This window comes from Etheostoma spectabile, chromosome 20 (genome assembly GCF_008692095.1).
Source record: "Etheostoma spectabile isolate EspeVRDwgs_2016 chromosome 20, UIUC_Espe_1.0, whole genome shotgun sequence".
Lineage (NCBI taxonomy): Eukaryota > Metazoa > Chordata > Actinopteri > Perciformes > Percidae > Etheostoma > Etheostoma spectabile.
The window spans coordinates 1,624,972-1,640,251 of NC_045752.1; the positions used below are offsets into that span (position 1 = coordinate 1,624,972).

General features: G+C 40.4%; 2 protein-coding genes across 4 annotated transcripts; both read right to left on the reverse strand.

Moving 5' to 3' along the window:
* Positions 1-220: 220 nt before the first annotated feature.
* Positions 221-5,231, reverse strand: vsnl1b (visinin-like 1b). The gene is made up of 4 exons (XM_032500901.1): positions 4,940-5,231; positions 2,670-2,836; positions 2,304-2,519; positions 221-1,504 (listed from the first exon to the last, which is right to left on the reverse strand). Exons 2-4 carry the CDS (start codon positions 2,829-2,831, stop codon positions 1,307-1,309), a joined length of 576 nt encoding a protein of 191 aa, XP_032356792.1. The 5' UTR covers positions 2,832-2,836; positions 4,940-5,231; the 3' UTR covers positions 221-1,306.
* Positions 5,232-7,205: 1,974 nt separating this feature from the next.
* Positions 7,206-13,390, reverse strand: LOC116670364 (sex comb on midleg-like protein 4). 3 transcript variants are annotated; one of them, XR_004327007.1, is made up of 9 exons: positions 13,219-13,390; positions 12,169-12,402; positions 11,596-11,725; positions 11,223-11,423; positions 10,880-11,041; positions 10,578-10,793; positions 10,331-10,479; positions 9,960-10,185; positions 7,206-9,509 (listed from the first exon to the last, which is right to left on the reverse strand). XR_004327007.1 is itself a non-coding variant. In XM_032500865.1 (8 exons), exons 1-8 carry the CDS (start codon positions 13,219-13,221, stop codon positions 10,060-10,062), a joined length of 1,221 nt encoding a protein of 406 aa, XP_032356756.1. In that variant the 5' UTR covers positions 13,222-13,390; the 3' UTR covers positions 7,206-10,059. The 3 variants fall into 3 exon arrangements, 2 of the variants coding, with proteins under 2 accessions (XP_032356756.1, XP_032356757.1); XM_032500865.1 differs by having other exon boundaries at positions 7,206-10,185; XM_032500866.1 differs by lacking the exon at positions 13,219-13,390 and adding an exon at positions 12,758-13,044 and having other exon boundaries at positions 7,206-10,185.
* Positions 13,391-15,280: the final 1,890 nt, after the last annotated feature.

Genomic DNA, 15,280 nt, shown 5'->3' on the forward strand with positions numbered 1-15,280 from the left:
ACGGAATTGGTTAGTAGATGAGACCTTTCAATAAAAAGTTTCTCCTTACAAAAAAGTTTTATAAGTAGGAATGCAGTGTGTCCAGTAAACATAGAAGAGGCTATTTTCCTCTTATTATTTTTTTCCATTGGAATTGGAGCTCCTCTTCCCTCACAAGGTCCCTGGCCCAGAGAGTGTGCTCCCAGCAATAAGGTCAAAAGCCAAAACTGTACTCATTTTCGCAGTGTTCTTTTTCTGTAAACATTTTGATATGTACTGAGTTCAGTTATTTAAGTCTAAGTCAAATAAGCAGCTTAAAAAAAAAACCAAGCCAATTTTGGATCATTGTGGGGGAATAATGCATGAGCACTGTGCTTACTGACAACCGTAATTTTGGCCTTTCCTTTAAGTGGCACCAGTACATTAAAATCATAAAGGAAAGCTGCTCCAACAATATAGTTCTGCTCATCCCAGAAGTTACTGAAGCAAAACACAACAATATTTATGTGAAAGCTCTTTCTCTGAGATAAGCCCACAACTGCAATCCAAATCTCCTTCAAAATCTCAAGTGTCACACATACACGTGTATCAAATGGAGGGAAGCATGCTCCCACATTACTGGAGGTGAAATTATGGTCAAATGAGTCACATACTGTACATCCCATGCAACAATACAAAATGAATTCAATAGGGTTTCTCTTTTATAACCACCTGAAGATGCAAAAGGTAAGAGATTAAATATTTTTTTGACACATAATATATGCATGCAAAGAACCTACTCTTCTTGGTTCCATCGTGTGAAACCATCTGGAACAGACAGGAGCCTCTCTATTCTCCAAGAGCTCAACAAGTCTGGATAGTAGAGACAGTTACAATTATCATAGGAATTATTGTTTTGTTACTATTATGTAAAGCGTACAGTAGTAGCAGCAGTGAACACTGGGATCTTAAATACTGCGGGAACATAATTGAATGCAGTGCTCCACTGATGTACAAGCTAAGGTTGAATGAGAATGTATAGGGTTACTGTGCACAAATCACATTGGCAGGTTTTTAAATAGAAATGTATGATATCTTATAGACTATTGTATAGCTATGTTCAAAATTATTCAGCATTTTACATTCTCATGCATACAACCACAAGAAGCGAGTCCATTGAAAAATTGTCCAAGCATTGTTTTGTTTTTTTTCCCCTGTGGAAATGGCAGAGAATCTAATGAGACATTAAAACATGTGCTGCTGTCCAGAGTGTGTGAATTACAGGGGGGAGAGGAGCGAGCAGGGTGGGGGGTTGGTGGTGGTGGTGGTGGTGGTGGTGGTGGAGGGCTCACTTCTGCATGTCACACTGCAGCAGGAGCACGATGGACGGGTCGCTCTTCGCCGCCTCTTTGAACTCATCCAACGAGATCTGGTCGTCGTTGTTCTTATCCATTTTGCCGAAGATCTTGTCCACCCTCTGCTGTGGTGTCAAACCGTCCTCGTTCATCTTCATCATGATCACAGTGCCCACCATTTTGTAGATAGCCTGCGGGTGTAGCACAGTGAGAAATTAGCAGAGGATTGGCTCTTATGTAATCCAGTGAAGGCTGCATGTGTTCATTTTGTTCATAATGATGTAGATCAGTGATGCCCCAACCAGGGGTACTTTTACTATGGCGGGTATTTTTCTGCAGTTTCCAAGATGTACGTAGAAAGCTCAACTTATAAAACTAAACGAACTTCTTCTTTTTTAAATTGTAAATTACAAATTGGTGGGATGCTTATTGTAAATTTACAATGACGTAAGCTGCCCATCAACATGAGTTAGTTGTAACAAATCAACAAATTGCTTGCAATAAAGAGTGCATTAAAGTAGTTAGCGAGCAGAAAAGTTCAAATGGTGAACAAAAAGTAGCAAAAATGCAGTTGACATAGCTAAAAGTAAAGGATGTGCAGTTGACACATCCTTTACTTAAGTGGTAGAAGTAGGAATGTGAACATGCCTAAATGAAAACGATAAATGTAACAGTAACCAGTTTTATTCAATTAATAGTGTTGAATAAGGCAGGTGTACATCAGACAAAAAAGGTCAATAACCACGCCACCTTTATCACTACAGGAATTGTTAATATACTCCAATATCACTGATACGTAGCATATTTACTATACTGATTGTGCCTCAAGAAGTGACACAGTGTAATTCAATGGGACTCCATTTGTGTTGCTATCAGACTGCGTCTGTACTCAAGGCATCGCAGGTGTGCAGGACACTGATAACAGCAGCAACAACAAAACAGAGCCAGTCCCCTGATGAGCGAGGGCTTAATGACTCGATAATCCCTTACCTCGATTATCTCCAGCATCTCCACTCTGGTGATTTTTCCGTCACCATCCAGGTCATACATGTTGAAGGCCCAGTTGAGTTTCTGCTCAAAGCTGCCACGGGATGTGATGGACAGAGCGCAGATAAACTCTCGGAAATCAATGGTCCCGTCTCCGTTTTTATCAAAGGTTCTGAAGGCGTGTTGTGCAAATTTGGATGCGTCACCATAAGGGAAGAACTGCAAATGTGGGAGAGATGTGTTTAGTAATTCAACCAGGGCTTTTTTTTTTTTTTTTTTTAAATCACAAGTTTGATCATAGGAAAATTGCCATGGCGTGATTAAGTGGGCAGACAGATAAAGAAAGAGAGGCACTAGTTTTACACAAACCTTGACGTAAAGCTGCTGGAACTCATCCAGATTCAGCCTGCCAGTGGGGCAGTCTTTCAGAAAGCCTTTGTACCACTGCTTCAGCTCGTGTTCATTAAACTCTGTGTTCTTCACCAGATCCTCCATCACCTCGGGAGTCAGCTTGCTGTTCTGCTTTCCCATGGTTCCTGTGGTGCAAGAACACGTGAATAATGCATTTATTTTATGCCTGAGTGATAGCAGTATGAAAATGAAGCACACAGCAGAGAAAACTACCATTTTTAGTTCCACTTCAAACACGAGTACTGAGAATAAATGTGTGGTTTTTTTAGGGGGGCGAGAGAGTAGCAGTAAATATTTCCCTGGTGCTCTTGTTCTATTTCTGTCCCCCCCTCGACCTGCTTGTGCCAGTCTGCCGGGCCCGGGTAGCACTGACCTGGATCATTACTGTCAGAGCAGAGCCAGTTCATTACATGTTCGATCGCTGCTATCAAGTTTCCACTGCAAACGCTGTCCTATAACCTGACAACAACAATAACGCCTGTGCTTGGTTGTAGAGGGGCACTAGCTGCAGTAAATCCAGAGATCTGAGTCAGGACGGCATGCAGGAGCTCACAGCACACCTGACAAATCTGGATCAGTGGGGAATATGGTTTATAATCAAGTGGTCTATACATAATATAGTTTTTAAACCAGGTGAGGGCAATCCACAGACCAATCCGCCTGGATTATCCACGCTGAAGGGCCTCCAGTCCGTTACAATCAGGACAACTTGAGCAACCACATCAGAGCAGCCTGACAAAAGCCCCCAGATCCATTAATTATTGACTCATGATGTAGCAAATGACATAAAGTGGCCAAGAATGCGTCAGTTCTCGATACATAATTTAACAAATGAAACATCAGATTATATTTGCGTGTCAGAGCACCGGCCGTTGTGCCGTTGTGTTGACACTGTATTTTATTTATGTTCACACTGCACAACAATAGCATTTGTACAATCCATCGTTTTAGCAACATAACTATGTCACATCATCTTACTTTTTAACCTAACCTCACTTTACCACGACTATTTCTTGCACTGTGGCTATGTTACTTTATGTTATCTTACTGTAGACACTTATTGACTCGCTCTTTTCTTACTCTTATATTTTTTTTACCTTGAATTTGACTGTAAGCAACTGCAACTGAACAATATCCCTGCGGGGATCATTGGAGTAATGTGATTCTGATTGGGAACCTCCATCCCTTGAGATTAACCTATGGTCCATGTCTCTGCAGCAGCAGCAGCAGGCTGCATGGACAGCTCCTCCACAGACAGGACTGCATTGGCTTGGGCCTCCCACAACAAACAACAGAAATGTGTGCTGCAGCCAAAATCAGTGCAAACCCCAGCCTTTAATGTGCACCCGCTGCGTGTCATGTAACCAAATCCTGTCATATTGGCTAACAGATCCTCTATATGACAGGCACGATTGGTAATATAGGCTAGGAAGTGATCTTGAGTTGAATCTGTCAACTAGGCTACAGTGAATGACCTTGACATTTTTTTTTTTTTTTTACAGAGAATATGACAAAACCAAATTGTTTCGCGGAGCGTTAAGATGAGAAAAGGGCTCGCCATCATGTAACTGCGGCGTTTGAAACATCCATCACATTATATCACAGGCCACACATATGAAGGATTTGTTCTGCCCAAACAGAGGCCCACATATGATGTTTTATTTCACGCTTTGGGCAATGACATCTGAGTTGATGCTATTCCTACAGCTAACCGCCTCCTGTGAGACGCTGCTGCATTCCGATGGAAAAGACGCAGTGAGAGTATTTCCACATCAGATCCCACCATCCTGCTCCAATAATGAAATCTTCCCATGCGCATCGGGGCGAAAAACATGTCAAATTTCATAACCAAATAGACCTGTTAACAAAAAAATTAAACACACACAAGACAGCTCCCTCGGTGCCACCGCAGAGTCACACATTAGAGGCGCATAAAAACCAATTAATTGCGCCAATCTGGATGACATGTTCTTTATTCGTCAAATAATCCCTCCCTGTTTTAGTTCTGTTTTTCTTGTCGTTTCAAGGCAAAATGCAATGGCTTTATTTTAAGGGATGCGCAGGTGCCCGTGTGCCAGCCCTCTTTTCTCGATCCCATATTCGGTCAAACAGAAAGGAAAATGTGAAAAATAATGCGTGAGACATTGACACAAAGCATTCGCTCGCTGCATCTATAATCTGGAAAATCTAACACATGACATGTCCATCTGTAGGCAATCACTTCTTACCTTATTACAGCCTATATTTGGTGATTCTCTATCGGAATAAATCTGCTCTGGCTTCTGCAAAGTACAGAAAACCCCCCTTCCGATGGAAACGTTTGCCCAAATGGGATTATTTTCAACACTGCTCGCGTCCTTTTAAAAAAAAAACACCCGCTAATGAAAATTCTGGATTTTCCCGACGTTATTCCAGATGAGGCGCAGCAGGGACCGATCCCACGCCAGTCTGTGGTTATGCGACTACAAGAGCTCGGCGTCACTCGTGTGCATCACAGCCTCATCATAAATTGAGTGTTGCTCTGCTGCTCGGTTTAGGTTTAGCTGGATCCTGTCAAGTTATAACCGGATCCTTCATCGTGATGAGGATGATCAGCCTGAAATGTCATCATCAGCAAACAAACATTTTGGGTTTTGGCCCCTGATCAAATAGGCTAATCCCCTGTAACTAATCTGGAATTAGATTCATTAAACCTAAGGGTGGAATATTGTAGTCCTATTGTCATAAAACGTGGCTTTTAGGAAGAATAAGGGAATTGAATTAAAGCAAGACTCGTCAACCATGCAGGGGCGCATAAGCCTCATGTTCATTGTGTGCAGGTAGTCATGAGTCCAAGTTATAGCCACCGCCCACCCCCAGAAGATTTTGACCACACACCAAAAGTAGGCCTATATTTAAATAAAAAAAAAAAATAGTTTTTCACATTTTATACTAGATAATGATACAGTTATCTGTAGGTTTAATTTCCCAGCGTGAAGGCCTTAGTGTTTATTCAATGGTCTAATTAGCCTCCCTAGCTAACTCTTCATTAGGCTACTTAGCTTAGATTAGCTAGCCTACTCAGGGAGCGTTCAAACAAACGGACTAAGGCTAGGGGCAGTTACCAGGCAACCATCTGAAACTAACTGCTCAAGGACAAGAAATAGTCGTAAGTAATATGTTATTCCTATTATTGTTATTTCATGTATATTTCATTATATTGTATGTATGTATATTTTATCCTAGTATTACATTTATATTTATATTCTTTGCTGTGTGACCTATTTTGCTGCTGTAACACCAGGATTTCCCATTTTTTTGGGATCAATATCTATCTATCCATCCATTTATCTATCTATCTAGTTGTCTATCTATCTATCTATCTCTCTATCTATCCATCCATTTATCTATCTATCTAGTTGTCTATCTATCTATCTATCTATCTATCTATTCTATCTATCTATCTATCTATCCATCCATTTATCTATCTATCAAGTTGTCTATCTATCTATCTATCTATCTATCTATCTATCTATCTATCTATCTATCTATCTATCTATCTATCTATCTATCTATCCAACCATTTATCTATCTATCTATCTAGTTTTCTATCTATCTATCTAGTCTGGCCCATACTCCCCTATAAAACCACACGTTTTGTTTTTTACACTTTAGCTATGTGGAGTTTAAACAAACAAAATAATATGTTAGTGAGCGTCAGTGGTGCTGCTAGGAGGATTGCTACCTTTGGACAGAGCCAGGCTAGCAGTTTCCCCGTGTTGCCAGTCTTTATGCTAAGCTAAGTTAGCAGACTGCAGACTTTAGCTTCATATTTCCCTCCCAGACATGAGAACGGTATCAACATTCTCATCAAACGTATTGAGAAAGCATTCCCAACATGTCAAACTGCAAACCACAAACACCTCGACTGTTTCTGCTGATATTACGCTTATGTGTTGCATATTAGACTACTATGCGTTGTATATTACTATGTGTTGCATATTTCTAAACTAATTTATGTTTATCAGGTAACCTAGTCATGTTCTAGGGAAAAAGTACACAATGTACAGAGATGTAGCTCCCAAGCATATTGATTCGGACATGATGGAAATAATACCATATTCTACCATTGATTTCACTCAATTATTATGAGACATGCCTCAAGCCCCAACTATTTTCACAAGGGCTTCTACACAGATCTTTGGTCCACAGCTCCCCAGAGGTTAGTTTTTAGGTGTAAAAGTATCCAGAATTAAATGATATAGTGTGAGCTGACTAGAGTGGAACCTGTGATGCTAATCTACAGCAGGTAAAACAGTAGTCAATCTGTTCCTGATTCATGAGGAGCCACAGATATGTCACCTTTGTCAATCCAAAATAATTCTTAGACGCGTGGACCCAAATCAAAATCTTGATACATTTTTACATTTAAAAAAAAAAAATACAAGCGATAACCTCCATCACAAAATAGGCACTAAAATGGAGGAATAAAAGGTCTCACACACAAATCTCTGATTACTTGATTTCTTAATTTAATGCTCACATACAGTACGGTATACACATAAGATTTCCTTTACATCTCACAAACACAAAAGCAAGTAGTTAAATACATAGATAACTTTTAGCACCAGCATAGAGTACTGATCCACTCAGCGTTCTCTAAAACTCTTAGTCATAGTGATTTTCAAAATAAAACACCTTAGCTTGATCTCACTAGGCATGGCTTACATGTAATATCTTTACAGCAGCATTCACTTACAAAGGTTAATTGATTAAAAAAGGATGCATACTGTACACCAAAAGTGGTATACAAAAGCAATACTATATTATATACCCATTTACATGGCCATTTAGGTTTTCTCAGTGTAACATTTAGTGTGTTTTGACAGCTTCCATATTAACACTGATGCTTAATAAAAACATAGAAACACATGAATTTAAAAAAACCTTCTCATGAGTATACATAAAGAGCCTATAGAGATAACTGGCATGTAACAATCTTGCATATTGAAACATAAATATATCACGTTCACAATGCTCTCATTCTTCTTTATATATATATATATATATATATATATATATATATATATATATATATATATATATATATATATTAACAAGAGAGCTACTGTCTTTTTATGTTGGGTTATAGTTTTTTTATATTAAAATTATAATAAAAAAGTGACAAATCCAATGGGAACATAACTTTAGTAATGTGAAAAAATAGTATCAAAATGATTTTCTAAATCTGTCAATCAAAAAGAAATGTACCGTTTGCCGTAATGCACCATTTCTCAGTTATAGATATGATTTCAGCTTGGTAAACATGAGATCCTATAGTGAGATTTGACAAACTGAGAGTTTCTTAAGGTATATTAAGTGTTTTCTGTTATACATTTCTTGTCAGATGATGAATGTATAGCATATATAAAGAAATCTGCATGCAGCAGACAGATGTGCTGCTCATGAAGGTTTGTGAGACAAAACCTTTATCTTACTTGGCCTTCTTAAACAGATGTGTATGAAGGATGCATTCCACACTCTGACAGTTTTCAGTTCAAAATATGTGCCAAAAGTAGAGTAAGTAAGAGAAGAGAGAGAAAGAGGGGGGTGAATTTGTTATTATCACTACATGACATCATGGAAATCTTTAGCAAAATGTACCAAGAGGGTACAACTGTGGACCTCACGTCTGGCATGTCCGCGAACCAATGGGAAAAGAGTAAGGCTTCAGGTATGTGACACAGATGTGGCACTTCCTTCAGCCCCCCCCCCCCCATCTAACCATTTTTGAATATTCCGAATTTTTCTGCTACATACTTTTAAGGGACTAGAATTCATCTTATAATCAATGAGAACGTAAAAACAGTGTGATTATGTGAAAGGGTTCCTTCGTAGCGATCAGCCGAGAAATATCACCTGAATCAGCAGCTTCTCTTTGCTTTACAGGGAGGCGCAGGTCTGGCCATACCTTTATTCTTTGTGTTTACTCTCACCAGGCACCTGTTTGTTGTAAAAGCCCACTGTACACTACATGCTCAGCACCAAACAGTAGACAGGCACAGTTAGAGACTAGCTGGTGAACATAGTGGGGCATTTAGCAGCTAAAGAGCTAGATATTTCCCTCGGGAGTTAGTGGAGACCAAAACTAAAACAAAGAGCGTTGATATTAGGCTTACATTCATGAGGTGGCCTAAAGCATGACTCCAAATCAGTGATAATGTTGCTGTTTACTTGTTGGATGTGTAAATTAGCAACTATTGTTAATCAAGTTTGCAATATCAATAAAAAAAAGTGAAATGGGGAGTTCACAACTTGTTTCCTCTGCTCCCAAATGGCCCAAAAATTTAGTTTTTGGTGATAAGGTAAGGTAAAAAAAAATCCATTAAATTCTCTTTTTATAGTGTGTTAGCCTGGACATAAATACTTTAACATATATATATCCTGAAAATATAACGTGTTTGACGTTACATAACGTGCAGGCTGGAGAAGCTAACATTTATGTTAACCCTGTAATGCCAGCATTAAGTTGGACCTTACACTGCTCCTACTTTTCTCACCTGGCTAATTTTTAAACGCATGTGTTGGTTACAAAGGTCTTTGAATATAACTGAAAATAAAGTCATATCTGCGCAGTAATTCTTAAACAAGTCACTTTTTGTGCAGCATTTTTTTAAATTATTAGTTCACTTATAGTATATTTTAGAAGTCACAAATACCATCGCTTTCTGAGCTTTAAGTAGTTAAATTAACGTAAAAGTAGCAACCCATTGGCTTTTATACTTTTACGGCAGAAAAAGGAAGTGATGCACCTTATGCTGTCGCCGTGGTTATGCTGCACCCCCGACTACACTATGCTACGCTCTGCGATGTCCTGCTGCCTCCTGCTGAACCGTGCTACATCCCGCTACGTCCACCTATGCTCTGCTATGCCACGCTACACCCTGTCACGCCCTGCTATGACATGAACTACTATGATTACCATTTGTAGTCACTGTTCCATTATCTTTATTGTGACTATTATTGCCACTGTACACCCCCCCAACCGGGACCCTCAGACACCGCTTACCAAGAGCCTGGGTCGGTCTGAGGTTTCCTCTTCTTTTTCCTCACCACTGTCACACTGCTTGCTCTTGGGGGAATTACTAGAATTTTTTGGGCTTTTTTAAATGATAGAGTGTGGTCTAGACTTACTCTATCTGTAAAGTGTCTCGAGATAACTTTTGTTATGTTTTGGTACTATAAATAAAATTGAATTGAATTGAGTGCCTCAAGGGTCCTACCCTCTTCCTATTGGCTTACCGACCTGGAGTCCCTTCTCAAATGTATTGTTGGATTCAAGGAGGGGGAAATATATCGTAGAAGGTATTCAGAACTTAGTCTGCTTTAGTTTGTCGATGTGGTAGCAAAGCTTCAAGGCCGGCCCCAGCTTCAGTCCAAGGTACTTCATGATCATGTCGCTTTTTAGGAGTAACAAAGCGTTTCCATCAATCTCCTGGAAGAAGAAGAAGAAGAAGAAGAAGTTAGTGTCAAATCAGCAAGAAGTAGGCGACCAGACAAGGTAATTTCCGCTGGATGTTCATTAAATCAGCAATCAAAAGACGTCAGCCTGTTAAGAACACAAAGGAAAACAAACATACATGTTTCCTAAAGACGTCTGCATGGGGGCCGAGAGCGTGGGGGTCTGCATCCCTGATGAACCAGACAACATCTTCCACAGACCAGGTGGATGGGTCTTTATTTGGTGGAGCCTTGGCCTCCTGGGACTCTGGAGATGCATTATAACCTCCTGGAAGACCAACAAAAAGAAAAGGAGCTTTTACTTTCTCGCCTTTAGAGAAATAAACAACAAAGCCATATCAGTTTTGTCTTTCCATGACTTCTCACCTGTCCTGTTGCTCTCTGGGAACGTGTTTGGGCTGGTGGACGACTGCCTGCACATGCTCATGGAGGCCGAGCCGTTGGAGAACTGCTGCGTCGAACGAAACCCGTACGAGGTCTTTGGCGAGTAGGACGAGCTTATGGAGCTGAAAGCAGAATCGCCGGGGTCCACGGAGTAGCGTTTGCCATCGGACTGGTAGTCCTCGGCCATAGACGTTTCAGCTAAAGACGAGAAGAGACTCAGAATTAGCTCAAAGAATGTATTTACATCAGCATCACAGCTTCTATGAGACAGATTTAAGAAGTACCGTCTGACTGGTAGGAGCCACCACTGTGCTGGGTAATGGGCTGATCACTGAAGAGGTTTTCACAGTGCAAGCTGCGGCAGAGTTTCTTCAGAAAGCGGAGCACATAGTCGATACTGTTGACTACAGGGAGGCTGAGAAGGTGCTGCTTCCCATCGAATGTGGCTGGAAGAGCAGAACAGGACCACTTGAGACGTCATCACAGTTTTAGAAGTACAAATGAGGTCATGAAACCTTTACTAATGCATGTGTTCTACTCAGTGCCACCTCAGGTAAAGTGAGTGGGGGGCAAAAAAGATATCAAACAAATAGATAGCAGCACCTGAGGGAGGTCTTTGTACAACACCTGATATTTTTTCTCCACCGTAGCCTTGTGTGAGGAGCGTGAACACGGTTTTCTGCAGGAAGGCGCTGTCGATGCAGCCTTGGACGGCCTGCTGCAGCACCACAGAGGGCCTGTCGGGTCCGAAGTGATCAGGGAGCTGCTGGATCTTCTTCCTGTCCAGGTTGGGGCCCGTGTTGGCCTGCTTGTTGATGTAGATACAGACTGATGAAGGGAAAACACAGGTGGAGACAGTTTTGGTTGAAAAAGAGATGGAGAAGAGATACCTCAGTTATCTTACTGATCTTTACGTGTCTTTAAAGCAGATCGGGACTGGATTAAGACAACAACGGCATTAATGCTTCTTACGTGTGGTTTAGAGTGTTTTATGTCCTACCTGTAAGCACCTGGGGCGTGGCAGAGTGGGGGATGGTGGCGGCATCCTGAGGAATGGAGCTCATATCGGGCTCAGGGGTGCTGCTGGGTGGAGAGATAGCCAACGGTGTCATCACCATCCTGGGTTTGAGCTGCGGAAAGAAAAAAAGTTTGCGCATTTCTTTGTTTATTTCAGGTATATCATTTATTGACTAAATTGTGCAGGGAGGGGGGATGGTGGAGTAATCAGGCGACCAAATCTGTATGAACTGCAGTTTTTATGCTGCAGATGATAAATTCTGCATGTTTTTATGGATTAAAAAAAACACATATTTACAATAATGACTTAATTTTGGACATAAACAGACTTCTATGCCATTTGACTATCCCAGACCAAAGCCCCACAGATGTTCAGTCTCTCTCTCTCTGTTACACTTGGGTCCCACAAAATGTGAAGGGCATGGAGCCGGTGTGTCTGTGTCGTTCTGTGTACACATGCATTTTTAAACACACTGTATCCACACACACACACACACACACCACACACACACACACACACACACCACAGCCCCAGTTTCCCCCTCATGTGGCTGACCTTGAAGCCCGGCTTTCTCCCCCTCTTCTTTGGCACTTTGAGTGGAGGGAGCGACTCAGGGTAGCAATTTGGAAAATCCATCTTGGCGACATTGCGGAGCGGGGGTCTCCCTCTCTTCCTGCCCGGTATCTTCCCCGACTGGCTGGGGATGAAGGAGGGAGCTACTGCAGCTGATTGCATGTCACTGTTGCTGTCTGATTTCTGTGCCGTCGCTGAAGGTACACTCATTTGGAGCTGGAGACAAAGGAAACAAGCATTGAGCTCCAGCTCTAGAAATGCACAGAAACATGCGCTTTCCTTGCGCATTGATCCTTCTCCTCAGCGAGTACACATTAGAGGGCACCATTAGCATCTTTACAGAGCAGACACAGAGGAAGCACAATGGTTTGGCAAAGGTGAACATCAGCAACCAACTACTACGAGACTGCAGAATGCTGAGCTGAGCAATGCGGCGAGAGGAGCAGCATTTAGCAGAGCACCGTAGTAAGAAAACAGCACAAAGAGCAGCCGTGCACGAGCCGTGGAGGAAACAGCACCGATAACATATTAATAAAGCCGACAGAGGGAGAGAGAGGGGGGTGTCTATTACCTGCTGTCTTCTATTGTGAAAGCCCAAGAGCCAAGCCCTTTTGTCTTATGTTCCAGGAGCCTAAAGGTGACTGTAAAGCTAAATTCCTAACAATGAAGGGAAAGCCATCTTGCTCTAGCTTTTTCCTTGTCCTCTTTTTGGTTAATACACTGCTGCTGCTGCTGCTCGGCACACAGGCTGCAGACATCTCATTAGACTAATGCATTCAGCAGTGGCAGAGGGAGGGGGAAATTGACTTCCATGGCTACCCAGCTATGAATTACCATTACGATGACAGCTTCCACCCTAATCTCTCAAAAAAGAAAAGATAGAAGCAGCAAAGAAAATAATCTCCCATGCAACAAGAATAGACCAACTGCATGGAATACCTACAAATTGTCTTTGTTTTGTTTTTTGGAGCAGATTTGTCAAAGGATACAGTATGTAAACAAACAATAACCAGTCAGCAGGCAGGCACTCACCATCCAGGACAGATGTGGAGTGTAGCTCTATGCTCCTTGCTGTGTTTCCTATATTTTTCCTGAGCACGGATCTCAAAGCAAGGCAGATTCCACTGTAATACTGTATACGTGTGTGTGTGTATGTGTCAGAGTGAGTGTACCACATAGACAGAGAGACGGTGGTGTGTGTGTGCGTGTGTACGTGCGTGCATTAAAGGGAGAGAGAGAGACAGGCTCCTCTGTTGTCATGGCAACAAGCCTGTAAGCCCCTGTAACCCCCTGACGTTGTCTGCCATGTTTTTTTGTCTGCTCAGTGCAGTGGCGATATAATAAGACTGAGGACAGAGTTTCTTTCTTCTTCTTTTCTTCTATGCTCTCTAGCAAAAAAAAAAAATATTGATGTAACCTTTAATGTCATTTTAGTAATTTTTTTAAGTAAAACTGCAAAACTTTGGCTGCTTAAAGCTTTCATAATGATGTCGTGGACCAAGCAGTCAGGGAACAGGAACACAGGTTTAAAGTTCACAAGGTTGGGTTTATTTCCCCCAAAACAAAGATTCACAAGTAAATAAGGCATCGAGTTATAGGGCCCTTAAAAAAGGTCAACAAAGCATAACTACTGAAAGAAAAAAAATCTAAATGTTAACTCCATTGACAGCCTCGAATGAAAGGGACACTTAAATACAAACTAAAATGATTTCATGTAAAATAAACTAAATTGCAACATGACAAATAATGTAAGCTGTGTTAAAGCAGTATGCTACCTAAGTGCTGCTGATAGAGCAACTTTTAACCAAACAAACTAATGTCTTTTATGTATCATTATTTGACTGCAACTTAAATAGCTGAACACCACCACAAATGAGCTGGTTTGATGCTTTTCTTTGTCATACATGATACTGAACTGAAGAATATTTGGGTTATGGAATGTTGGTAAAACAAAAGACATTTAAAGACATGAATCTTGAGCCCTGGGAAATTGTAACGGGGATGTATCACTATTTTCAAATTCATATTCAAAGCTATTAATAGAAGAACACAATTGACTCGGTTAATCAATAATTCAAATTGATTGTTAGTTGCAGATATTCCCAACTATTCCCTGGTTCCAGCCTCTGTTATGCTGCTTTTCTTTGTTTCTTGGTATTCTATCATTGTAAATTAAATATCTCTTATTTTTTTTCACAATTTTTTGACAGTCAGGTTTATCCATAATAATAATCATTGGTGGCATCTTGGAATAATACATCACAATAACCATAATCCTGGATGCTTGTCGATTAATGGATATACAGCATATGACTTTTAATATTCTTTTGTTAGTGAGTGGGAGGGCTCAGCAGTAAGCATTGGGTTTTCATTTCAGTGATCTGCATATGTGCAGTTTCTCTGCAATCCTTATTTCTGCCTCGTGAAACTCAAAAGGGTCATTTTAGGTAATTCAAGACTTAGACTCAGGTTTATGTAAACAAAAAGTTCCAAATTTGAACCATTGGGACATTAATCATCCTCTTGATGGGTTAGTATTTGCTACCGCACTACTGGGTACAGTCACACATCTATATTACGCCCAATCAGGTATAGTGTGTGTATTGTGCAAGTTTGGAATTAATACTGCATGGTGATCAATGTTTTTTTAATCAATTATTGTTTTTATTATTTTTTAATTCAGCAGTATAAGGAAATAGTTTTAAAAAATGCCTGTAACAGTTCCCAAAGTTTAAAATCTCTGAATAATTTGTTTTGTCTAAAACCAAAAGATTTTCAGTTTACAACCGTACAATCTTAAAAACTGAGGTAAGCAGCCAATCATATACATACTGTGTACTGTATATATATATATATATGGGTAAGATAGATTGATAGAATAATTAAAAAGATAAAATAATAATAAAAACCCAAACCTACCAAATGGAAAATAGCTTTGTTGTTGACTGTGTTGCTTCGAATTTATCAGCACAATGGCAACCCATTTCATAATCATACAATCATAAAACATAAATGAATAAATACTTATTTATAAAATATCAGCATAATACTGTATGATGATAATTCTTTTAAGAAATGTCAGTTCAATCCACAG

Excerpts from the sequence above, each read along its gene's own strand:
- vsnl1b (XM_032500901.1), bottom strand. The coding sequence starts at position 2,831 with ATGGGAAAGCAGAACAGCAAGCTGACTCCCGAGGTGATGGAGGATCTG. Across the intron at positions 2,520-2,669 it reads TCCAGCAGCTTTACGTCAAG|TTCTTCCCTTATGGTGACGC; the intron begins GTTTGTGTAAAA and ends CCACATTTGCAG. Across the intron at positions 1,505-2,303 it reads AGATGCTGGAGATAATCGAG|GCTATCTACAAAATGGTGGG; the intron begins GTAAGGGATTAT and ends CTACACCCGCAG.
- LOC116670364 (XM_032500865.1), bottom strand. Across the intron at positions 10,794-10,879 it reads TGGCTCCTACCAGTCAGACG|CTGAAACGTCTATGGCCGAG; the intron begins GTACTTCTTAAA and ends TCTCGTCTTTAG. Across the intron at positions 10,186-10,330 it reads CAGACGTCTTTAGGAAACAT|GAGATTGATGGAAACGCTTT; the intron begins GTATGTTTGTTT and ends TTCTTCTTCCAG.